The sequence below is a fragment of the Saimiri boliviensis genome, chromosome 1 (assembly GCF_048565385.1).
Source record: "Saimiri boliviensis isolate mSaiBol1 chromosome 1, mSaiBol1.pri, whole genome shotgun sequence".
NCBI classification, from domain to species: domain Eukaryota; kingdom Metazoa; phylum Chordata; class Mammalia; order Primates; family Cebidae; genus Saimiri; species Saimiri boliviensis.
Window position 1 is genome coordinate 70,456,144 of NC_133449.1, and position 26,047 is coordinate 70,482,190.

Sequence of the window (26,047 nt, forward strand, 5' to 3'; positions counted from 1 at the left end):
TCAGTAGCGGTAAATGCCACACCATGACAGCTGTTTCGTATCTCTAACTTTCCCTGGATGTCCTAAAAACCATTTAAGAGAAATAAAGCATCTTCCTTGCCTTATGCCCTCTAGTTGGATTTCTATTATTGGTTCAGCAAATTCCAAATAGGCAAAATGGCAAGAAAAGAAAAAAAAAAAAAACAGTAATAGAGAAAAAAAAATAGTAAAGCAAATTAATTAAGGGGAAAATTACACAGTTACAGAAAAATTGAATAAATATTCTCATTTTTATATCCTGGGAAGACTAATTCTTTAAAGCAAAATAAGGAACAACGAACATTATCAAACAGTCTTTATTGTGCTTTTAATGACATACTTTGCTTTATGCTATAATTAATATTCCCTCAGTAATTTTATGTACTAATACTTTGAAGCAAACGGTTTAACTGTTTAGGTGTCCAAAGAAATTATTCTAACACTAGCACAGCATTAACTTGTCTATGACTTTGAAAACAGTATTACTTTCTCTTACTGATACAATAAAGAAGCTGGACCAGATGACATCTGAAGTTTCTGCCAGTTCTAAATGTTAATGATGCCACATTAGTTATGTAGACAATCCACTACTTCTTTTCTTCTAAACTGACTTCTTAAATCAGAGTTTTCCTAAACATGGTGGAAAGTTTCCAAAATGTGCCACATTTTAGAATTATTAAAATTGCAATCTACTTCTAAGAACTGAAAATAATTTCCTTACAAATAAAGTCCTTTATTTCTTATCAACCATGTTCCTAGAAATATGAATCTGGATTTGTATAAAAACCTTAAGCAACAGTTAATGAAAGTAAAACTAAAAAAAAATCTCTACTAACTTAGTAAGTTCAAGTTTTATATTAGGAAAAGACATTACAATAGGAAATAACATAGATTACCTATTTTTGAGAATCCTCTGCAATAATAGCATTAAAAAAATATAACTATTTTCCTCTGTGTAATTTCTGTACATAATTGCTAACTTTCCTGAATTTCCAAAACTTACATGTAATGACTTTCAAATACATGTCAAGGAAATGTTTCATTTATCATTGCAAACACTGATTTATTAAATAAAATAGGAGTCTGGCCTTTATAAAAGTCAGCATTATGTTTCTCACAGAGAAATCAAGAAAAAAATTCCTATCACAGATAGTTATCAGTAGTCTTTGTGAAGTTTTCCAACGAATATTTCATTAAAGAAATGAAGTGGGAGCTGCATTTCCAGATGAGGCTTGTGCTTTAGCCATTCTTCGAACCAGCGCTTCTTGTCTTTTTCTCTGAATTTCTTCAGGAGAACACTTTCTATTTTTCTCCTCTTCCTCTGAAAATTCAACAAAAGATAAGTTTTACTTTTATTGCCTATAAAGTCATTCAATGTGTGCTTGAATTTTTGCTCTTTCATCACCCAGATTTGCCATACTGGTTTGACTAATAAATCAAAGTAAACTACTAAATACAAAATTCCAAGTATCTAATACAGATATAATGCTCCAGTTAAAAAGAAAATCAAGCACCGATCGATCTGTCTCTATTTGACACATTCTTTTCACAGTGTGATAAAATTCAATTTGATAGAAAACTATTTGACTATCCACCAAACAATTCTTGTGAACAATGACATCTCATTTATATGACCTATGAATAAATATATCTTTATAAAGGATACATTAGGATTTAAAATGTTACATAAACTTTAATAGGAAAGTAGTCAAAATATAAGAAATTATTTTAGCTATATCTCAAATCGTGTATATTTACATAAGTTATATTAATATTCAAATCTATTTTTTCCTTACAGAGCTATAAAAGTTTCATTTCATCCACAGAGGAAATATATTTTAGAGTGATAAAATAAAATCTCATATCAAACTGGTCACCTGTGACCTGTGATTGACTGCTGGAAATTATATTCTTATTTGGCAGATATATTTTGGAGAAACTTTAAAATAATCTCAATTAACTTAGTAAGTTGAAGATGTATCAGAAATCACTTTCTCATTTAAATGATACAAGTTTAAGACCATCACCCTAATACATGTTTAAGTAAACTTTTAAGAGTATAGCTGTTTATGTTGTAAAATATGCTTTTTAAGAAATAATCTGTAATATTGACAGAAGAGAAATATTGTTTATACTGACATTAGAAAAAGATTCAAAATTTATGAGACATTTTTCTTGTTAACTAACAAAGGCGTTTTCCAAAAGACATCATCTGTCTCTCTTTCCTTTCTTGGTATAATCAGAAATGGAAAGGGGTACTCAGGCTAAGAAATACATATTTTAAATAAGTTCCCCAGATGACTTTGATGACTTTATTTCCTAAGCTATTTACCTAACAAACTATAGCTATTTTTCCCTACAGAAAGACACCAGAAGATACTTTCTGTAGGGAAATTAGTTTGGCTAATTATCTAATGCTTTAGTCTCAAAGTTAAGAAACACAACAAACTCAGACCACACCTACAAAGACTTTACATTGAATTTGACTGTGTGGAAAGAAAACAGGTTAATAATATACAACAACAGAAAATATAACTAAATTCATCTTACAATTTGCTTGGTAATATTACAGAAAATAATTTCAAATGATAATCAGGTCACACCATGAAAATCTGATTTAAGGAGTTACCCATTTTTCCCATCAAGTCTTTCCTTTAACTCAATCTATAATAAAAAGACACAGCAAATCCTTAACTATTGTAAAGTACTAAGCAAAAGCTGCTTTTCTTAATCTTGATCTTACATGCAAAGTCAGTTATGTATTTTTTTTTTCTGTAAAGGGTCGCAAAGCATGCATGGTAACCTCTGAGTATCTTGTTGCAAGTGTTCACCTGTACCACTGTACCAAAAATAGTCATGGATAATGTATAAATAACTGATGAGCTGTGTTCAAATAAAACCTGTTTATGGACAATGAAATCTGCGTTTCATATAATTTTCAATGTATATTTCAATGTCATGAAATATTCTCCTTTTGATTTTTTTTCAACCATTTAAAATGTAAAATCCATTTTTAGTGTGCTGGCTGTACATAAACAAGCTGCAGGCTAGATTTGGACAGATCATAGTTTGCCAACTCCTGCCTGAAATCACTGAGGGAGTTAAGTGAGGTTTGTTTCAGAAATATTTCCCTGGAGAGCAGCTTGCTAAATACCTAAGTAAAAGGAAGTAGAAACAATAGAAAACGTCAACAAGGTTAATATTAAGAGATTCGGTACTATCAATAATCTTAAATAAAATATTGATAAGGTAAGCTAAAAGGCAGATTACCCATAAAAAATGCAGATAGATTGGTAGATAGGACTTTTGGGAAAAGTCAAATACTCCAGAAGGTTTAGTCTTATCGAATTATAACTACAGTTGACCCTTGGACAACATGGGCTTAAACTGGCAAGTCTACTTATTTGTAGATTGTTTTCTGCATCTGCCACCCCTGAGATAGCAAGATGAGATGGCCAACTCCTACTCTCTTCTTCCTTCTCAGCCTACTAAACATGAAGATTATGAGGATGAAGACCTTTATAAGGATCTACTTTCACTTAATGAATAGTGAATACATTTTCTCTTCCTTACGATTTTCTTAATAATATTTTCTCCAGCTTATTGTAAGAATACAGTACATAATTCATATAAGAACATAAAAAATATGTGTTAATTAATTGTTTATGTTATCAGAAAGGTTTCTGGTCAACAGCAGTTAAGTTTTTGGGGGATCAAAAGTTATACAGACTTTCGATTGCAAATCAGATCAGCACCCCCATTGTTCAAGGGTCAACTGTTATCTGTTAATAAACTCATGCTGAGAACCTGCTTGAATTGGCTACAGTATACTCACTTTAATACAAATGTAAATACTTAAAATTATCATAGATTGAGAACAATTTCTAACATTCCAAAATATCTAGTTTGGATTATAGTTTAGAGCAAGTTTGTCCAACCCACAGCCCGAAGGCCACGTGCACCCCAGGACAGCTTTGCATGCGGCCCAACACGAATTCATAAACTTTCTTAAAACTTGAGTTTTTTTTTTTTTTTTAGCTCATCAGATATTGTTAGTGTCAGTGTTATTTTATGTGTGGTCCAACATAATTCTTCCAGTGAGGCCCGGGGAAGCCAAAAGATTTGACACCCTGGGTGTAGGGAATTATTTATTGTCAGTGGTGATAAGATAAACTGGTATAACTGCTTTGTACAGAAATTTGGTGGTATCCATCAAATTTTATAACTTTCTCTTGTAGTAATTTTTTAGGAATTAACAGATATAATTATACAAGAATGTAGAAATTTATGTAGAAGGATATTTACTGGAGTATTGTTTGTGATTGCAAAAAACTGCCATCAACCCAAACTTCCACCACAGAGAAACAGTTAAATTATGGTACATCCATACATATCACATAGTCATTAATAGGACTAAAATAAATTTATGTGTACTAATAGGAAAAGACAGCTATAATATATTAAGTAAAGGCAAAAGCAATTGCCAAATAGTGGGTATACAGATTTATTAATATTTAAATAAATCTATAGGTATATACACATATATATGTGTATAGACACACATATATCTTTTTATATGCATGGAAAATGCTACATAATGTATAACAAACACTTAATAATGGTTTCCCCTAAGGAATGGTTATGAGAAAGGAGAAATAGGAGACTTAACTTTTTACTTCAAATTATTCTATACTGTTTTACTTTTCTTTTTAAGCAACTAGCATCTTACTGTTGTAAGTTTTTAAAAAAAGTCACTTAAATAGGAAAGTTGTAGTGGTTATGTCAACAAGACAGAGAAGAATCACTAAATAAGAAATAATTAAGAAATAAAAAATAAACAAGGAGAAGATCTATTTACAGACTCTTCAAAGAAGGCCCTTGTGAGAAAGTAGTACTTATATTGAGCTGCAAGAAAGCACCAACAAAAGAGTGGCGGAGGGGTCACATGTTGAAAAGAAGTAGTTTTAATCAAAGAAAAGAGCAGTCTAAGTTCCTGAACAAGAAACTAAACTGTTTGAGAAACTAAAAGATAGCTGGTGTAGCTGAAACTTGGTAAGGAAAGAAAGAGGAGGCAGGTTAAAAAGAGATAATCCACAGCTTTGTTGGTCACAGTATAAGTTTGGATTTTATTTGAAATATGACTGGCAGCCATTTAAGGTTGTTTTAAATACAGAAATGCCTTCTTGCCCATTTAATTTTAAAAGACTATTCCACTATTTTTGCCCATCTAATTTTAAAAGACTATTCCATCTAATTTTAAAAGACATTTCCACCATTTGGAGATGAGAATTGAAAGGGGACAGATAAAAGAACTGCAGTAGTCTGGTCAAGAAATATTAACTTGGTGTAGAAAGAAAAATGGATAGTTTTGGGATAAGAAACAATGAAACTTATTGATAGAATGGAGACTTGGGGAAAAGAGGAATTGGAAGAATCAGAAATGATAGGTGGTACCAAGTTAAGTAAATCATAATTTTAACCATCACCACTAGCAGGTTTATATCAAATACCTCACAAGTAAAGATGTTTAATTAGAATGCTCTAAATTTCTAAATATTATTCACATCACTGCTCCATCATTACTCAAGTTTTAAATAAGATTACTCAAGTTTTAAAACAATGAGATATTTAGGAAATGCAATCCTAAAATGAACACTGTAATATATATAAGTATGATTTTCCAAGAAAGAATAAATCATTTGAAAAATATTTACTGGGTACCTACCATATGCCAGTCGTTGTATTCAATGCTGGGTAAGAACTCAATGTAATATTTTGAAAATTAAACCAACTACTCTTCTTATAATACAGTATAATTATAAGTATTATTTTAAGAATTCTAGTTGTCATAGTTTTATCTTATACATTACACACTCAAAAACAACAAATAATTATTTTACTACTTTTAAAGATAATACTTTTCAAGGAAAACTATTTCATATTTCATACATACCTTTTGAAGATTGTTTTGAATATTCAGAAAGCTTCACCGAAGATTGCTGTTGAACAGCTCCCTCCAGTATTGGGTTGACACTTTTCTTTTTCTCCACACCCTGTGTAATTTTGGAATCAGACATACTTCCAGTTACATAATCTTGATTGAACTGAGAAAGAATCTGAGAATTTTTCGTCTTTGTAAATGTAAATTTTGGAAATCCAACTGTTTTGTTAAGGCTGCTCTGAGCTTCATCTGTTACAGTGCTATGGCATAGTTGCTCAGTATTCAATTTCTTCTTGTAAGTAGAAATTTCTGTACTCCTATGAGCTGAAGTTACATTCAAACTTGAACTTCCTGAAAGAACCAATTTGGAACTACTCACTTGTACTGGAACACAAGTGTTAGTACAAGAGACATGCAGATTATTTATCTGACAGTTTGAGATTTCAGAATATGTAGTCGAATTCGTGGCACTTAAAAAACTTGGAGGATTTCCATGCATTTCCCCTTTCTCCATCTTCACTGGCTTATCTATTTGTAAGCTATTTGTCAAAGATGTCTGCACTGAAATGTTGCCTGGATTCAAATGCCTTGACTGTACCCAATTACTTCCTTGTTTAGATACAGTAAACATGTTTTTGGCTCCACGTTCAGAATTGTTATTGATCTTACATATACTTTCTGATGTGTTACTGTCCTTTCTGATGTCTTGTTGCTGAGTTAGTCTTTCAATATCATCACATGCTTGGTACAACAAATCATCATCTACATCATCTGCTTCCCAGGTATTATCTAATTGATGACATGCTTTAATAATTTCATGGGCAAATGAGGGATCATTCCAATCATCAAAGAAAGAGCCTAATTTCGATGCACTGGTGTGATTTGGGTTACTAACACTGGTTTTATTGCCTAGATTTGCAGAGCCAAAAAGATCAGTATTAACATATGATTTAACAGACTGATTTAAAATGCACTTACTTTTCTGTTCATTAGAATATCCTGTATTCAAAGCAGACTTCTTTTCAGAAGCATGTACAGTACGAGTAAATTTAGTATGAATATCTTCCTTTATTTTTGTCAGATTAGATGTAACTGTACAATCTTGAATTTTGTCTTGAATAACAATTTTATTGGCAGAGTTTTCAAATTTCATTTTATTTTCAGTGGATGATAATTTATTTGATTTATCTGAATTTGGTGAAAATCTATATTCTGCATCTATTAATTCTCTATCATATGTCTTTGAAGAAAGATCTTGTAATACCTTTGAATCTTCTAACCTGGCATCTAGACTTGTATTTACTCTTGACGTATTTTTATCATTTTTACTATTAAAGGTACAAATTCCCTTTTGATCAGTAACCTGGGCTGTTTTAGAAGGGAAGAGTTCAGGCATGTTGACATTTTGTATAACAAAAGGTTCATTACCTATTAAGTTTTCCCATTCATCCTCAAAATCACTGGTAGTAAATGCATCAATGTACTTATTAGAAGTTTCTGGCTCCTCAGTACAGGAAGTCACACATGATTTTGTCATTATGGGTGTATCTACTTGAGAAGAAAGTGATCGTGGGGTTTTATTTGGTAGTTTTTCAATGACCAGAGTTTCATTAGTATTAATTTTCTCCTCTTTCAAAGCATTTGTCTTTCCAAAGGTAGTATTACTGGTGGTCCAAAAAGCCTCTGGCAGTTCTTGGCTTAACTGTCCACTACATTTCTGAGTAGAAGCATCAAAAATGGCATTCAACGCTGCTTCAGCAGTTTGGTCAAATGGCTTCTGACTGCTATTTTGATCACTTGCCACAGATATCTTGTTGTTTCCTTTGATTGGCTTCTTTTTTGTAGCATTATCTATTTCGGGAACTATATTATGTAATGACTGCATCCGTATATTATCTTTATAATTACTTAAAATCTCTGTTTCTGAAATCATCTGGGTAAAATCATAATTCCTCTTGTTTTGTTCTTCTAGCACATCGAGCTCTTCCATATTTTTATCAAATTGTTTAGCCAGTTTCATAAGTTCTTCTTCTTGATTTTTTGTTTTTAACCTATTAAACAAGATTAAAAAATTATAATTAAAAATGTTGAGACATTATATCCAATTTTATTTAACATATTTTGATGTTAAACCTCGAAGATTTTAATGCTTATGATTATTTTAACTGCAAAATTTCATAGATCAAAACTATGGAAATTTTATTAACAAAAATGTTGATATATTCACAAAACTAAACTGGAGTATTATCAAAAATATTTGCATTACTGACTCTCAGAAAAGCTGAAAAGTCTTAACTTACTTTGTGCAGCTGATTTTTGCTCTGGATTTTCCTTTTGCTACACTGGGAGTACAAGGAATAGCAGTTTCACCAATCCACACATCCAGCATAGAATTTGTTGTTGGTTTTTCATCCTTTGGCAGACAGGGGGAAAAACGGTATAAAGTACCAATGCAGCACCCACCCTTCCAAAAAAAAGAGGAGAGGAGAGGGAGAGTGGTAGAGGAAGAGAGGGAGAGAGGGAGAGAGGAAGAGAGGGAGAGAGGAAGACAGGGAGAGAGGAAGACAGGGAGAGAGGGAGACAGGGAGAGAAGGAGAGAGGGAGAGAGGGAGAGAGGAAGAGAGGGAGAGAGGAAGAGAGGGAGAGAGGAAGAGAGGGAGAGAGGAAGACAGTGAGAGAGAGAGAGGGAGAGAGGGAGAGAAGGAGAGAGGGAGAGAGGAAGAGAGGGAGAGAGGAAGACAGGGAGAGAGGGAGAGAGGGCTGAAAAAAGAAAAAACTAACTTTTGAATTAATTTCCTATATTCTGGTGAAGTAATAGTTACCAAACAAACTCATTCAGTGAGAAGCTGGGAAACAGCAATAATAAGCTCCAAGAATTGATCCACTTATGTTTCAGAAAATGAAAGTGTTCAGAATTAGAAATTGTTTATTTTCAAAAAATACTGTTTTAAGAATTTATCAAATGTACATTTAATAATAGAAGTATATGCTTTTATCAAAAGAAAATGGACATTCTAATTGTCATAAAATACTTATAAAAACATTAGTGTCAAAAACCATGTTGCAGAAATCATCAGAATTGACAATAAAGAGATACATATGGAATTATTTCTGTATCATCTGATTCTCCAAATTTTCTTTACCTTATTACAGTCTTTATCTAAAGTTGGACCATCCATGTTGACCTAAATTAGGAATACTCAGAATTAAGGTCAGGACTGAATTAAGAGATAAGAGCAAGGTTAGAACTGATGCTAAGAATGAGGCAGGAATAAGAATAAAAAATAGAGAAAGCAGAAAAGTTTAACCAGGATAATATATAGAAAAAAGGCATTTTAGATCTGGATATTTTTACTGTATCTTTCAGTCACTTGATCATGCAAAAAAATGAAGAGAATGAGCTTCAGGCATTAATTGCAAACCAAACCAACAAATCAAATAAATTAACCATTTTCACTCTATTTTATAGCACCTAGAATGAACATAAATATCACACAAGGTAAAAAATAATCTTATTACCAGATTATAGGCTACTCAAAGCAAGGACTCTTCCTAGGATAGCTCAGCATCTAGCACAATACTGGGCATAAGAGTGTCAGTTTACATTTATTTACTAGAAGGTTTAGGTGAAGACATCCTACATCTTGGTACTTCAAATCCTCAGTGATTCAAAAAGCAGTTTTCTTAATGTCGATTTGAACCTAGTTGCCTTTAGCTTTGCAAATACTCAAGAAAATCAGTAATTTCACTTTCAGACTCAATATATATTTTCCCTTTTGTTTCAATAATAACCTTGAATTTAAAGAAAATAATAGTCTTAATTATGAACTCTGCCACCTACCAAAGTAATTTTAAATTCATTCAATTTTCAGAGAACTAAATTATGACTTTACGTACCCAACTTTATATATACATGGGTCCTATGTATGTTTGTAAACTATTTATATGTGTTATATATTACATATTTCTTCATTAATAATTACATAATTTATTGATTTCCAACCATAATCCAGATGCTATATAAGGTATCTAAATGCATTACTTCACTTCATTGTAAGAAGTATATACTGTGCAAAGCTGTATAAATGAAGATATATACTATCTTCAAATAACATTGTATAAAAAGTATCCCTGCAAAAAGTGAATTGACTGTCCAATTAAAAGTGCGTCTTAAAAAAATTGCTATCTCTGAAAATGTTAAAAGAAAATTAAATAATGATTTGAGAATGACTCACCTAAAAATAAACAATATAAATATTTGTCATTCTGAGAACATGACAAGCTTTCAAACAGACATGAAACTACTGACAATTTATATGCTTTAAAAGTACTCAGTTTAAGAGGGTAACATTTTAAAGCTACTAATTTAACTGTATTTTTTTCTTTTACACAAGTTACTACTTGCATACTGTTGCCATTTCTTTATATGAACTACTGTTTCCAGCCCACTTAGGTAAAGGGTCCAATAATTTATTCGCAACTATCTTTTTATCACTATTTAGGCTGGCCAGCCCAAACACATTTTATTATGCTTCTTTGATGTGAAAACCACAATTAATGAAGATCTATTGTTTAACTTCGAGAGTAAGTACTATTATGGCATAAATGCTATTTAACAATGAATGGTAAGTAAATTTCTATGACATGTTAAATATGGAATGTAGATCTAGTAGCAACAGAGTTGTTTTGACTGTGCTAGGTGTAATTTTGGATATTTTATAGCTGCTAAGAAAAACTTCATTTGCTGTCTCTTCCACCTGGATGACAGTCATCCTTCAAACTACGTTTTGGACCAGTGCCATGTAATTGTTTATAGTCAACATATAGTAACTATTCAAGGACATGTTAAGGGAAAACAGCATACTTCCTTTACAGAAGACACTAAAGCAAAAATGTTCTTGGAATTAAATGTTATTAAATAAGAAAAAGAGAACAAAAAATAGAGAAGTTCAGAACAGTTTTATGTATTAAGCCTTTGCTTCTCAGTAATTGTCATATAATATTAGAGTTATTGGATTGCTTTGTGTCAAATGATTGACTTGAACATATTTCTGTTTCACTCAAACAGGACAAGAACTGAAATGAAAAAAAGAAATGAAAAAATTTTTTTTAAGAGACGGGGTCTTAAACTCCTGGCCTCAAGTAATCTTCCTGCCTCCACCTTCCTCCCAAAATGCTGAGATTACAGGTGTGAGTCACCATGCCTGGCCAAGAAAAAAAACTTTGGAGATGGTTCTATTACAGTAATAACCTTAACATAGCCTTACAATTATAGCACTCCATAGTTTACAAAGAATTTTTATGTAGTTTAATCCTCATAATGATCTAATAAAGAGAGCAAGAGCAAGACAAATAATAATTCTAGTTCATAACTGAATGAACTGAGGTGATAAGAGTTTAAATAACTCGCACTGGGTCACACAGCACAGGAGGCTGAATGAGGACTAAAACTGAATTCAGTGATCTCCACTTTTGTGTTTCTTGATGATCTTGTAAGTCAATGAGTATTAAGAAGAACAGTTTCAATGGGGAAACGTTATACTACAGACAGTAAATACCAATCACAAAACAACAATAAAAGTTTAAATTTTTTTGATTGCCTTATTCTATTATTTTAGTAACTTGAAAAATGATGCCATATGTTGTTAAGCACATTAGATAAAAACACACAAATGCCCTAGTAAAAAATTACTCTAAAAAATTAAAATAACATATATACTTAGGAAAATATCTATTACTAGTTTTATATTATGTTCCTTTTTTCAAAATATGCATTTCAAAAGCAGAAGAGGCAAAACAGTAATTTTTGCTGCCTTATTTTTGGAAGAAAGAATTATACAAGACAATACTTTTCATTTAAAGAAACTGTACAAGAACTTAGTAGCACATTCTTCACTGTTTTGAAACAAACTATAAAACTACTGATATTTACCTGAGGAGCAATACGATTAACAATATGTGAAATCTCATCACTATCTGTGGTGTAAATCCGTTTTTTTCTTACTTTACCTAAGGAAATAAAGACATTTCTATAAATTATAAACAAAAAACCCTCAATTTTAAAAAGTACCTGTCACTTCTTAGAAAATAATTTTAATTAGTGCAGCTTAGAGGATTATGTGTTTATATCACATACTTACACAGATAAAATCATTTAAGATTCTCAGAAGTGCCCGATGCTATTATCTGACTAGAATTCTAGTTAAATCTGAATCATTTACCAAATATTTACCCACATTAAAAATGTTCATAATGAATTACCTAACTGCTTTGTCAATGGAGAATTCTGATCCCAAAAGATATCATTCTGTCCATCTGGATCATTAGGAGAACTGAAGGAAGACGACAGTAAGTCCATTTTCAGCATTCTCTTTGGTGTTTCATACCTTTCTATATAAAATATGATTAAAATTACAATTGTTGCATTTTAAAGTATTACCTTACTTCATAATACCCTAAAGTCAATTATAGCTTAGCCTTTAATAGTCCAATATAATTTTTTCCCCAGAGATAAGTACCTGAACCATAAATGAAATGATCGTTTCATATAAAAATCCATGCAGCACTTGCCAATCTTGACATTGTAAATAGCAAGCACTTTTAGATAATCTAGAAGGTCTATGAATGCATAATACAATACTGTATAACCTACGTCATTCTATTTATTCTCATTGAGACTTGGAGGCTTTGGGGAACCACCTATATTTATAGGTACACTTCAAAAATCAAAAGTATCTTAACAAAAATCTAAATATCCCCTTTCATCAACTCTATCCAATCTACATTAATTGTGATTCTTTAAAAAGCATTAGTAATCAAATGCTTGGGAATTTTTGTCTAGGATCACTTTCAAATTTTTATAAAGATTTTTGTTCTTTCCCGAATTGCTTTATGGGAGTACTATTAAAGACATGTAAGGTAACAAGCGCTATTTCAAGAACATGCTCCAGAATAAAGGCTTTCGTATGAGTTCCAATTCCAAATAATATTGACTAGAAATCTTTTAGAAAGGAACACCAAAAACTAGTCGAGATAAAAGGGGTCCTTAGTATCTTACTTGGAGGGATGTTACACATAGCAACTTCCGGTTTATTCATAATGAGGTGAGATACCACCCAGGCTTTGAGACAAACTTTAACTTTTCGTATGGCCTCTTCTCTAAAACAAGTCGGGGGTCGGGGGGAAGCTTTAAAGAGAAATAACTTCTCCGGGCATAAACTGAGGACAGCGGACCTATCAGCTCTTTCTCCTGGCTCTGCCACCGCTGCTGCCTGGAGGAGCAGCCTAGAAAGCCGCCGCCTTCCCGCAAACAGGTAAACCACATGACCTATTACTGTGGAGGTGGCAAGTGGATGGTCAAACCTAACGGGGTAGTGCTCAAGCTCGAGGACAAAAGCCCAGCGGGGAGTGGTAAAGGGTTATTTCTGAACTCTCGAGGGGTGAATCCCAGAGAAAGAATACACACTCCAGACTCCACCCCCACCCCTCATTTCCCTGTTCCAAGCGGGACTGTGGGGATGCAGCGCCAAAGCCAAGGCAGGCCGCGCTGCCGACGTCTCACCCTCGGGGTTACTTTTACTGCACAAGGCGGCTGCTGGAGGCTGCTCTCGCTGCCGCACTGGCCCGGGAGGCCCCTCTTTAGCCCCGCGGGGCCACGAATCGTGGGCCGGCCTCAGCCACCTCCTCCCTGGCTCGACCACCGAGCCGCATTCCTCGGTCGCCGCTGTTTTGTGCGGCGTGTTCTTCGGGCTGGGGCTGTCATCAAGTTTCCTCCGCCGACTCATTGCCTATGACCCGCCTCCACCAGCCGCCGCTTTCACATTTTGCAAAGGGATGAGCAGGGCAACCGCACTACAAACGAGACTCCACGTTAGCGGTAGCCGCCATTTTGGCCGGTGGGGCGCGCGCAAGAGGCGGCCGCTGATTGGCTGCGTCTGGGAGAGGGGCGGAGCTGTTAAGGTGCCAAGGGCGCACGGGCGCGCGCGCTTCCGTAGCCGGGACAGGAACCTGCTCTGGAGGAGGGTCTAGGCTCAAATTCCTCCGGACTGCGGGGGCTCACACCTGCAATCCCAGCACTTTGGGAGGCCGAGGCGGGTGGATCACGAGGTCAACAGATCGAGACCATCCTGGTCAGCATCGTTAAACCCCGTCTCTACTAAAAATACAAAAAATTAGCTGGGTACAGTGGCGCGTGCCTGTAATCCCAGCTACTCAGGAGGCTGAGGCAGGAGAATTGCCTGAACCCAGGAGGCGGAGGTTGCGGTGAGCTGAGATCGCGCCATGGCACTCCAGCCTGGGTAACAAGAGCGAAACTCCGTCTCAAAAAAAATAATAATAAAAAAAAAATTCCTCCGGACTAGAAGGGATTATAGGGGTAATAAACTGAGTGGGAGCTTGTGAGATGGAAAGGAGATTGAATACACTAACAGCTTTTTATTGAATTTACATCGAAAATTGCACCTTAGATTCATATTAAGGGTCTTCGAATTTGTCAAGAAGAGGAGATACAGCTAATTTTTCATAGTTGCTATATGTTCATAGAAAAATCCAAAAGATATCCTCCAGATCCCAGAATGGCAGATCCACCAACAGATTGCAAAAAAAAAAAAAAAAAAAAAAAAAAAAAAAAAAAAAAAAAATTCCAAAACAAAGTAGAAAAAATAACTAAAATAATAATTTAAGAGTTGTGGGATACAAAGTCAATATTCAAAGATCAATGTGTTTCCATAGATTAGCAACAAATATAAAATCGAAGTTTTAAAGCGATACCATTTATAATAGTATATGAGATAACAAATAACTAGAAATAAGTTAAAGATTGTCCTTCCTACAAAGAAAACTATAAAACATTTTTGAAATAACAGGAAGACCTAAACAAATGGTTATACTATATTCATGGGTTGTGGGACTCAATATTGTTACAGTGTCAGCTATTTCCAAATTGATCTATAGATTCAACATTAATACATCCAAAGTCCCAAGAATCATTTTATAGTGTGTGTGTGTGGGGGGGGGGCAAGTTTTTGTTAAATTTACATGAAAATGCAAGGGACCAAAAATATCAATAAACTCTTGAAGATCTCTTGAAGAATAATGAGAGTAGATATCAACCAGGTATCAAGACTTATGTAAAGTTATGGTAATTAAGACAGTGTTATAATGGAGATGGGATAGATAAAGATGAAAGAAACAGGGTAGCACAGGAACGGACTTCCACATAAATGAACACGATTTGAGACAAAGATGACCCTCCTGAGCAATGGAAAAGGGACTTTTGAAATTAAATGGTGCTTGGTCTGTTTGATATTCACTTAGAAAAAGAAAGAAACATGACCTTTACCTCAAACTTTACCCCCAAATCAGGTACATATTCATTATAAATTTAACTGAAAAATATAAAATAATATTTTAGAAGGTATAAATTGTGTTCATAACAGAATGCATTTAAAATAAAACCAGGCATAAATTTGACTATATAAAATTGATAACTTGAGAACTTCTGTCCATTCAAAGACAACATTAAAGAGAATGAAAGGAAAGGCACAAATTGGGAGAAAATATTTGGAAGACATATTTAAGGGCCCATATATAGGTTATATGAAGAACTGATACAAATTAAGGAAATGACTGACCATCAAAACCAAAAGTGGATGGGACACTTGAGCAGGATCTTTGCAAGAGAAAATATTATCAACAAACTTATAGAAAAATCAGAATCATTTTTAATCAGGAAAATGCAAATGAAAACCATATTGGAATGGCTAAAATTAAAAAGACTGACAATGTGGGTATCAAGGAAGTAAACCAATGGAAGCTTTCATGTACTGCTGGTGAGAGTATAATTTGGTACAACCACTTTGGAAAACAGTTTTTGATCTAGCTCTAAGGAGTATTCTCTGTGGAAATGAATGGACTTGTTCATCAAGATACATTTTATAAAAATGTTTTGGTGGGATGCGGTGACTTATTCCTATAATCCCAGCACTTTGAGAAACTGAGGCAGGTGAGTTGCTTGAGCCCAGGAGTTTGAGACCAGCCTGGGCAACATGGCGAAACCCCATCTCTACAAAAAATACAAAAAATTAGCTGGGAGTTTTGGTGCATGGCTATAGTCCTAGCTAGTAGGGAGGATGAGATGGAGGATCTCTTGATGAGGATGAGAGGGAGGATCACTTGAGCCCAGGAGTTGAGTTGAGGTGAGCCATGATTGTGCCACTGCATTCCAGCCTGGGTAACAATAAAAAAAAAAAAAAAAAAAAAAGGAAGGAAGGAAGAGAAAAGGAAAGAAAGAAAAAATGCTTTTAGCAGTAAAATTCAATTCAAAATTACTTTATACTGTAAGCAGATGAAATGCCTTTCAACAGTAGAATGATAAATATATTGGACTATATTCACACCACAAAGTAGTAATGAAAATGAAAAACTACAACTCTGTATCACATGGATAAATCTCACAAAGATGAGCAAAAAAAGCTAGACCTCCTAACCCTCCTCCATAATATTAAATAAATCCCACATAAAGTCCGTGAGGCAAAATTCTACTATATTATATAGGGATGTAAGCTTTAGTGTTAAAATGGTAAAGAAAAATCTAGGAATGATTACCATAAAAGTCAGGATAATGGTTACTTTCAGAGGGTGAAGGGACAGTGATTAGAAGTGGACAGAGGGAGGAGAGAATTTCATGTATTTATTGGCTTTGTTTATTTTTATATTCTAGTTGTTAATTACAAAAGTATTTGTTTTGTGATAATTTACTGAGCTATATACATTTTTTTCACTGTCTACATACGTTGTATTTATCAATTCAAATGTTTAAAAATTTTAATGTAAGGCAAAGATCTTAGTTTCCACTGAGGAACTGATATATTTCTTCTATCTTGTAAACTATTCTGTTTTTACTCTTCAGTTTGGCTGACAGAAATCCTAGAACTAAATTTGAGATTCAGGTCTGGCAGTTAAATAAACCATATAAATCACTGTGAATAGATAATTCCATTATTTTTCCTCAGTGTTTGACCTTCTACCAATACTTTTTATTTCTATGATTGTTTTTAACCTACATGTATTTAAACCATTGTTTAGTTTTATTTATTTATAACCCAATAAGACTGTTTTTGATTACAAATGATGTTGTATCTTCTAAAATTCAAATTAATTACTTAAGCCTTCATTTGTATAAATTAGTAGATATATTATTATTTCTTTCACCAATCTCTCCTACCTGTGAAGTGACCAAAAATCCTAGAAGTACTTTAAAAAATTTTTAAAAAGAACTTGATTTACCCAAATAAATATCCAACTCACATTAAGAAAATAATTTTAAAGAATTCAGTGATGTTTATAGGAGAAATAACCATGTCTTATTTTCTTAAAGCATAATAATGCTGCAAGTAAAATCACAGTGAATACTTTACCGTAACTTCAGATTATTTAGTGCTCAAGTAACCATTGTTGAAATGGACAACTTGAGCCTGAAGAACAAACTTGTTATCTTAACGTACCTAGGATTGCTGTACCCTGTAATCATTATGTGGTAGGAAATTACAGTAAATTTTAACTTGAAAATTACTTATTTCACATAATCTGTTACATTTCTAAATGTACTTGAAATTAGATATACTTACTGAATGTAACTCCTGAAAAAGTATAGCACAATGAGCTCCTTAATAAAATGTTCTTAATATGAAGCAAAAGTCTTATAGATTTTTAAATGCAATATGATTCATAACTCAGCATTTCTAGGCATTTGAATACTTTATATATATAAGTAAGGTTTAATGCAACTAAAAACTTTAATAAACCAAAGTAAAACTCTTGCTTGTTTCACTTATAGGGATTAGTTAAAACTTGACAATAATTATTAAGGGAAAATTTGTGACACCGAAGGTCTGAGTGACAGAGGAGCTTCTCTGCCAGTCATTGCCTCCTTACTTACATTACAGTGATGGGTCAATGCTGCTGTGTCAATGGCTATGAGTAGCCTTCCTTTCAAGAAAAAAAAAAAAGCAAAAACAACAAAACCATAATTATGTGAATTATGTTTATATTTTATATACAGAGCTCCAGCTTTAAATCTATGAGAGTGCATTTGGCAGAATCTGAACAAGCAATAAAATGATTAGAAGTTTTTTGTTCGTTTGTTTGTTTTTAATAGTTTTGTTACTATGTGTTCATACCAAAATGTACCTGAGTAAGTGCTGGGCCCATTTTTCTTTAGTCCTGACCTACCAGCAATTGTATTAGCTAGAACCACCTAGCATGCCTAATTGCCTCATCAGGAGCCTCTGCTACCTAGGTGACCATGTCTGGCCAGACGGGCCCAATCAAGTAAAAATGACTGTACTAGACATGGGCAGCTGATTTTAGGAACCAGTCCATATCCTGGCTCTCCACCTCTGACTGACACCTCTGACTGAATTGAAACAATCATATTCTGTCTTGGAGATTTAACTAAGAATTTGCTAGAGGGCCCTGTGCAAAACCATGGCAGGCAGAAACTATGAAGAAGCTTGCTCAAAGTGGAACTGAAGGAAGCAGCAAAATTATGCAGACTGGGGACCACTGGTATCTACTTCTGTTGATTCTGGATACCTTGAAACCCAACCACCATTCAGCTTCAATGTCCATAAGAGCAGATTTTACTGTGATACCATTCCTTTTTTCTTTCAATGTGAGCCCTTACAGTAAACTTCCTTTGTTAGGTGGGGGCCAGCTAATGCCAGTTGGTCTCTATTTCTTACAACTAAAAAGAAACCTGAACTAAAATATAGAGAAAAACACCAGGATTGGGTCAAGGATTGTAGTCTAATCGTTTCTCAGTTAAAGGAATATTATTTTGAAAAGTTCAAAATAGAATGAAACAAAATCCTATTTAAAGATGAAGCTGGAAGTTAAAATATGTTAGTGACTCCTTTGGACCTGAGACAAATTATACTGGACACTAGCTGTCATCTGAAATCACTTTTTCTTAAGTTTTTTGGTTCAATTATTTTATAAAGACCTAAGAGTTAGGGAAATATGGAATGTATTTTTTTTTCCTCTGTAGCCCCATACTCCTGATGACATTACAAGCCTTGCTTTATCAGTTTCTTCAATTTTCTTACCCTCTGAACCTACCAATACACTTTTCTTACTAGGTTTCAGCTTCGGATCAATCATGCTATTTATTTTCTCAGCTCCTGAGCTGTTATGTTGGAAAGATTCTTTACTGCACCACTGTGAACCTACAGTCATCAGCTGAGCTTTCAGTGGCACATGACAATGTCACTGAGCAGCTCATGCTTCTATTCTCCAAAATAGAGATTCCAAATTTCTAACACGTTTTACAAATCCCCTTCCAGCTCATGTTTTTCTTTATTAAACGTTATTTGCATCCTATTTCCCAGAAAAAAAAATTGATCTATGAAATATAAAACCCCTCATTAAAATTATGAATTAGATAAGGATGACTGTCATATCTAATTTTCCTCAGGGTGAAATATAACTGGCTTTAAAAGCAGTCAATTGACCATGAACCAACTACATTTCTAAGCCTTTCTTACAGGTAAAGGAGTCCACATTACAAAGTTTTAACCTAAAACCCGCAAGCAGAAGTCCCTAGGTGGAAATTCTAAAAAAAAACCTTTCTTTCTGATGGAAACAAGGAACCGCAGAGGTCATGATGGGATTCTGAGGACTAAAGCCAGACTTTAAGGATGGTAGAGCAGAAGAATTCAAGGAGCTGACATTCCTAATGTATCATGCAACCACAGTACCTGGCCTGGGTGGCCTGGCTGTATGCCGTCTATCCTTTATCCTTCGATATTCATCAATCCCTTACTTATTTAAACCAATAATTCTCAAACTGGTAGCATCTGCATCACCTGGGAACTTGTTAGAAATCCATATTCTTGGGCCCTGTTCCAGACGTAGTGGGTAAGAAACTCAGTGTGGGTTTAGAAATCTGAGTTTTTGTAAGCCCTCCAGGTGATTTTGACACTATTTTAATGTCTGAGAACCTCTAGTTTAAGTCGCTGTCTTTTAGGTCTTCCAAAAAACCAAATAAAAAAATGTATTTTTATGCATATATGAGGCTGAAAAAACTGGCTAGCTTTAAAAACGAAACATTCTTATTTTTACCATATTAACAACTAACATAAAAAAGTAAAAATTTGTATAACAAAGTAAAGTACTTATACCATGGTATGGAAGAAATGCAAGTTATCTATGTTGTAGCTATTCATATACACAGGAGTATATACATATACCCACATACAGCTCAGATGAAATATTCCAAATATTAACTATGCATTATCTCTGGATTGTGGGATTTAACTAATGATTGTTTTCTTTTTTTCTCCCAAATTATCTACAATGAAGATGTATTGCTTTTAAAACAAAAAAAAAAATGCATAAAATATTATATGTGAAGTGTGAAAATAATAGATTTAAGAATAGATAGTATGAGACATAAAGATTTAATTACTAAGGATAAACTTATGAGAAATTATACTAAAAGCTCTATAATGGGATAAATAAACTTGCAGTGTTTTTTGGCACTCACTCTGCAGTACTAAATACACTCCCTGGAGTCTTCACTACAATCAAGATAATGAAACCTATTCATCACCCCCAAAAGTTTCCTTGTGCCCCTTTGTGTTACTTTTGTTTGTAATAGGTAAGCTGATATAATTTGCTTTTGTTTCATTGTTCTGTTAGACAAGAAGCTCGCAAAATTACTCGGAATTTAATAATTAGCTCTTACAATCTAGCATCAACTGGCTACAGCACACCACTGATTCTGTTACAGCTCAGTCTCCTTTCTCCATCTTAAGTAACTTCAGTTTCTTTGACATTTTCCTCATCTTACCTATTTTTTCCAGGCTTTCATCAATTTTAAACCTCTCTATTCAGTGGTTGAGCTCAGACCTGGACCTAGAGAGGTCTATACTGTAGGTTATAGGCTTAAAAATGAAGCCAAGCAGTAACCATTAAAGAAAAAGAAAGTCTGGGGCAGTTTATGAGGGCTGAGAAATTGGAGGTTGCTGGGAAAAGCAGCTGACTATAGAAAGGGTCCCTTTCTAAGTAAGTCACCCTTGGGAGTTCAGTCTGTGAATGTCAGTAGGAGGATGAAGGGAAGCAGGTTACCCAATTGTGATGTGGGGCATACTTTTGCACACTGCTTTCTGCAAGCACCACTTAGTAGCACTAATTGAATCCAACCCCACTGATCATTTCAGATACAAACTTCCATCTGTCCTACATCTGCTCAGGAATAATGGCTGTGGGTGTCATAGAGGTAATTTGAAAAGACATTTTCCTCTACTGCTTTAAGTGAAACCTTAAGAATATTAAAAAAAAAAAAAACTCAGCAGTCCCAAAATGTCTTATTCAGGGTTAATAACTTTCTTCCACTGGCCATAATGGAATTTAGTCCTAATCTATGTGTTTTTGCTTTTATGAATACCAGAAAGATGGCCTGATTTTAAAGCTTGTCCTTGACTCTTCTTCAAGCAGCAGGATCCAGATCATTCACTCTGTCACCATAATTTTAACATAAAACACTCCTAAACTGTGTCTGAGACTATTACAAATTTCTTTATCTTGCAGGAAAAATATAATCTCAAAAGTTTTATGATTCTTAATAGTATTTAGGTTACCCTAGCCAAGTGAAGGCCTAGGAATGCCAGAAATGTTCTACAGGCAAATAGCTTTTTGGTGAAAGATTATTTACGCAGAATATTCTGGCCCAAGCTGAAAATGGCTTTTGATTGTTTAGAAATCAAATTACAGCATTTAAAACACATTAAAGTTTAAAATAATATTGTAGACCCATTCGAATATAAAAGAATAGATAGGGAAGAAATTAAACTGCAAAACCCGTATAACAAAACTAACACTATTTATTTCAATTCGGTTCCCAGCCTAAGAAAATTTTCATTTCAACAAGACTTCTTCTATCTTTCAGACTACTGGAAGAAATGGTTTGTGCATTTCACATGAATGTAAGGGATTCTTTGGCTTTGGTCTAGTATTAATAATGTAGATGACAGTGTTAGGGAAAACTGGGCCTGGGAGTTATTCCATTGGCAAAAAATGTATGAAAAACATAGGAACATTTATTCTGCTGTTGAACTATTTTTATAAGCCTGTTATAGTTTCAAAATCATCAAGAAGAAGGTTCCTTTACTTGCTGCTCTTCATATTTCCAAATCCTCCCTGTCTTTGAATAGTTGCTGCTATTCAAAGTATAGCAGTGTATGGAAGAGCAACCCTGATATCACCTGGGAGCTCATTAGAAATGCAGAACTTGGGCCTGTCTCAGACCTGCTGAAGCAGAATCTGCATGGTAACAAGATCCTGGGCCATTCCCAAACACAAGAAAGTTCCACAGGTGACTATCTACAGAGACCGTCTCTAATAATTGTGTCCTGTAATGTATAGTGCCTCTTTTCTTTGAACTTTTATCTTGTCTTCAGTCTGCTGTATATAATTTAGCAATTGATTATATAATCTTACATTTCTTAAAAATTACTGGAGGTATGCAAATCTTATTTAGAAGATTATGCAAGTCTCCGTTACAGAGGTTTGCAATCAATGCTCGTTATTCCATTGTTTGTTAATGCCCTGTCCTATTCATTTCTGCCCTATTCATTTCTGCCTTATGTTCCAAAACATTTTGAGGTCAGGTTTAGGAAAACTTATAAAAAGTTATCCTGATATTAATGAAAATAAATATTTACATGCTTTAGAACGAAGCTGTTAGTAAGAGTGGAAGATTATAAATAACTTCATATATAGTTTTTATTTTCTTATGAATGCCAAGACATAAAAGTAAACTGCGCTCTTGGCAAAGGTTTAGAATATAACCAATTCTTGATTTTTCATTAAAATCTTATTTGTAAAGAAGTGTTTACCAGGTGTGGTGGCTCATGCCTGTAATCCAAGCACTTTGGAATATTGAGGAAGGAAGATTGCTTGAGACCAGAAGTTGGAGACCAGCCTTGGCAACGTAATGAGATGCAGTCTCTACCAAAAAAAGTAGAAAAATAATAGCTGGGTGTTGTAGTGCATGCCTGTAGTCCTATCTGCTAAGGGGGCTAAGGCAGGAGGATCCCTTAAGCCCAGGAGTTTGAGGTTGCAGTGAACTGTAATCATGCCATTATACTCTAGCCTATATTGTGGGCAACAGAGCAAGACCCTGACTCAAAAAAGAAGGAAGAAAGAAAGAGAAAGAGAGAGAGAGAGAAAGAGAGAGAGAAAGAAAAGAAAGAAAGACTGACTCAGTATGAGTATATCAATAGCAAAAGAATTAATGATACTATGGCACAGTAGTTAATTTAAAATTTTCTATGGCAATACCTACTTTGTGACTTGACCATAGTAGTATTCTTTAATCTCTATGTGCTTGTAAGACTGCAGTCTAATATCATTATGAGCCATCCCTTCTGTTTAAAGCACATATCCATCAGAATTAGTTCCCAGATTGTATTAATGCTTAAATAATTAAGATAATTATTAGCAAGAGATGAATGAACAATCTCAGAAAAAGAACAACATAGCACATATATTGTACACAAGCACACATACTCACAAGCTGACCTGTTGCCTGCCCTAGGCAATATTGGAATGGGAAGTAAGTTTTCTGTTTAGGCTAATATTTTGTGGATTTTTTTTTAACCGTTGTAAGAAAACCTGTAATAAACTTAAGAGTAGAAAAAATGGTTTAGCTGCTAGGAAAGATAAAAGAAAGTTATCATATATTATGTTCTATAGATTGTTTCCTTCTCTGGTATCAAAAGAACTGACCCATGTTTGAAGTTTTGAATTTAATTAATTCTACAAAGAATATAGTTTAAAGTTGTGAAGACTTTGCTACTAATATGATAAATAATTTTTCTTAGGACATTGTTTATTTACAGGGAGACTATCATATTCAAGATTTAAAGGTAGATTATTTTTGTTCACATCATTTTGAGCTTTGATTTTGCTTGATATGTTCACATGAAGTGGGCCTTTAATTTACATATGCTTTAAGAATAGTTAATAGCTAATCTACAACATTTTTTTTCTATGTTTTCCTTAAAGGTTTTCCAAGGAAAACCTTGGAAACCATCTCTTTCCCCCCTTCTTTGAATTACTTTTAAAAATCTCAAAACAGCATGTATTGGCTTGCAAAGTCTTCTGTAAACTGTTTGCATTTAATAGTTGACTTCATGTCCCAGAAGCATCAGAGAATGTTGATCATGTTGGGAGCTGGCCCCTTTGCTACTGGGTTTCCTGGAAGTGAAAACTTGTAATTTGTAAGTATGGCATGGGGATAGTTGCTCTGAAATACATTCCCGTACTGTCAAAATTAGGTCTTCATGAGAAGTTGGGTCTGGAGAAGTTATTCATACAAGATGATGTTTAGGTAGTAGAAATCAGTGAAGGTAATTGTAGAGGTCAAAGTGCATGACCCCAAATTCTAATGACTGAAATTGTGTTTCGAAAATTCCAGTTTTCTTCTTTACGCATACACTTGAATGCCTGCAAGCAAGCTCTGTGGAGATAAGCAGGGTGTATGGTGGTTTTGTCCTGTGGCTATGATGGACCCGCTAGAATCATGACAGGTATGACAGAGGCACAGCTTGCCTCAGTTTCTGGTTACACATAGAACAGATTCTTCTACACATGAGGCAACATAATTTAACACCTGAACTAGGACACTTGTGACAGTAAAAGGTGATGCTATTGACAGTTTTAGCTGGAAAACAAGTGGATACCAGAATTTGGCTAATGGATCAATGAGAAATGTTGAAGAACAAATGAACCAGCATTCAAGATTTTCTTAATGGGCTCTCAAAGACCCTGAGTCTTCAGACCTAAGAAGAAGGTGGTATAGCAAAGCACTGGCTGTGGGGGTACACAGCCAGTTCAAATCCTACTTTAACATTTGCTGTTTGTGCGATCTTGGGCATATTTGCTAATTACTTTGTGTTTCTCTATTTTCTTTTTATAAATGGGAATAATAATTCTCACCACCCAGGGTTGTTTTAAGAATCAAAGAAATGATGTATGTATAGCATTTGGCATGGTGCCTGGCACAGAGTAAACATTTGGTAAATGATCATTGTTATTCTTAACTATTGTCCCTACTTGACCAGAACCTAGTTCTAGATCTAAGAATAATGTTACAGCACAGTCAAGGTGGAGAAGAGACATTTTGACTACTTGGTCCAAGCATCCATTGTAATAAGACAACCCAGCTTGATATTCCATGATCATGAAAGAGCCCATGATAGGATTGAATGAACACTGGTATCTTACACATATTTAGGCTGAACCATGAGGGCCAGGGCCCTAGCCTTTAGTATGGGACTATGGCTTAAATAAGGAGGCCTTATACAACCAAAATGACCTAGATTTTCAGCACATTTCTCTGATGCTCTGCAATATTGATCTTTTTCTGGAAGAGCATATTAGCAAGATGGAAGACATTCAGGTTACTCATGAATGTACATATTATAGACTTCTCTTTATCAGTATATGTGTTTGTTTATTTTTGCCTGAGGCTTGGTAATTTATAAAGAAAAGAAGTTTTATTGGCTCACGGTTCTGTAGGCTGTATAGGAAGCATGGTGCTGGCATCTGTTTAGCTTCTGGTAGAGCCATAGGGAGCTTTTACTCATGGCAGAAGGCCAAGGGGGAGCAGGCATGATGAGAGAGGGAGCAAGAGAGAAAAGGGGCAGGTCTCAGACTCTATAAACAACTAGGTCTATTGTGAACTAACTGAGTGAGAACTCACCAAGGGGATGGTGCTAAGCCATCCATGAGGGATCTGCCCCATCATCCAAAACCTCGCAACAGGCCCCACCTCCAACATTGGGGATCACATTTTAACATGAGATTTGAAACGGACATATCTCCGGATCTATCAGTATATGAATTATGTTGAAATCTACCTTTCTGGGGGGAATATAGGGAAGGTAGGGCCATTGGTTTGCTCATAAAAAAGTCAAAAATTTTGAAAGCCATTATTAAAAATTTATTTATATATAAATCTAAACTAAATAAAATATCTTAAAAACAAAGTTAATAAACATTCAAAACATACCACTTCATAAT

At 34.3% G+C, this 26,047-nt stretch overlaps 1 protein-coding gene and 1 long non-coding RNA gene across 3 annotated transcripts in view; one reads left to right on the top strand and one right to left on the bottom strand.

Moving 5' to 3' along the window:
* Positions 1-319: 319 nt before the first annotated feature.
* Positions 320-13,867, bottom strand: ETAA1 (ETAA1 activator of ATR kinase). 2 transcript variants are annotated; one of them, XM_003922678.3, is made up of 6 exons: positions 13,521-13,867; positions 12,221-12,349; positions 11,892-11,968; positions 8,260-8,372; positions 5,972-8,010; positions 320-1,339 (listed from the first exon to the last, which is right to left on the bottom strand). In XM_003922678.3, exons 1-6 carry the CDS (start codon positions 13,741-13,743, stop codon positions 1,212-1,214), a joined length of 2,709 nt encoding a protein of 902 aa, XP_003922727.2. In that variant the 5' UTR covers positions 13,744-13,867; the 3' UTR covers positions 320-1,211. The 2 variants fall into 2 exon arrangements, with proteins under 2 accessions (XP_003922727.2, XP_010331827.2); XM_010333525.2 differs by having other exon boundaries at positions 12,221-12,345; positions 13,521-13,595.
* LOC141584539 (uncharacterized) overlaps positions 13,060-26,047 on the top strand; it is a 35,106-nt gene continuing 22,118 nt past the window's right edge. Inside the window, exon 1 of the long non-coding RNA XR_012517606.1 lies at positions 13,060-13,272. This is a non-coding gene — a long non-coding RNA (uncharacterized LOC141584539). The remainder of the gene's footprint in view (positions 13,273-26,047) is intronic.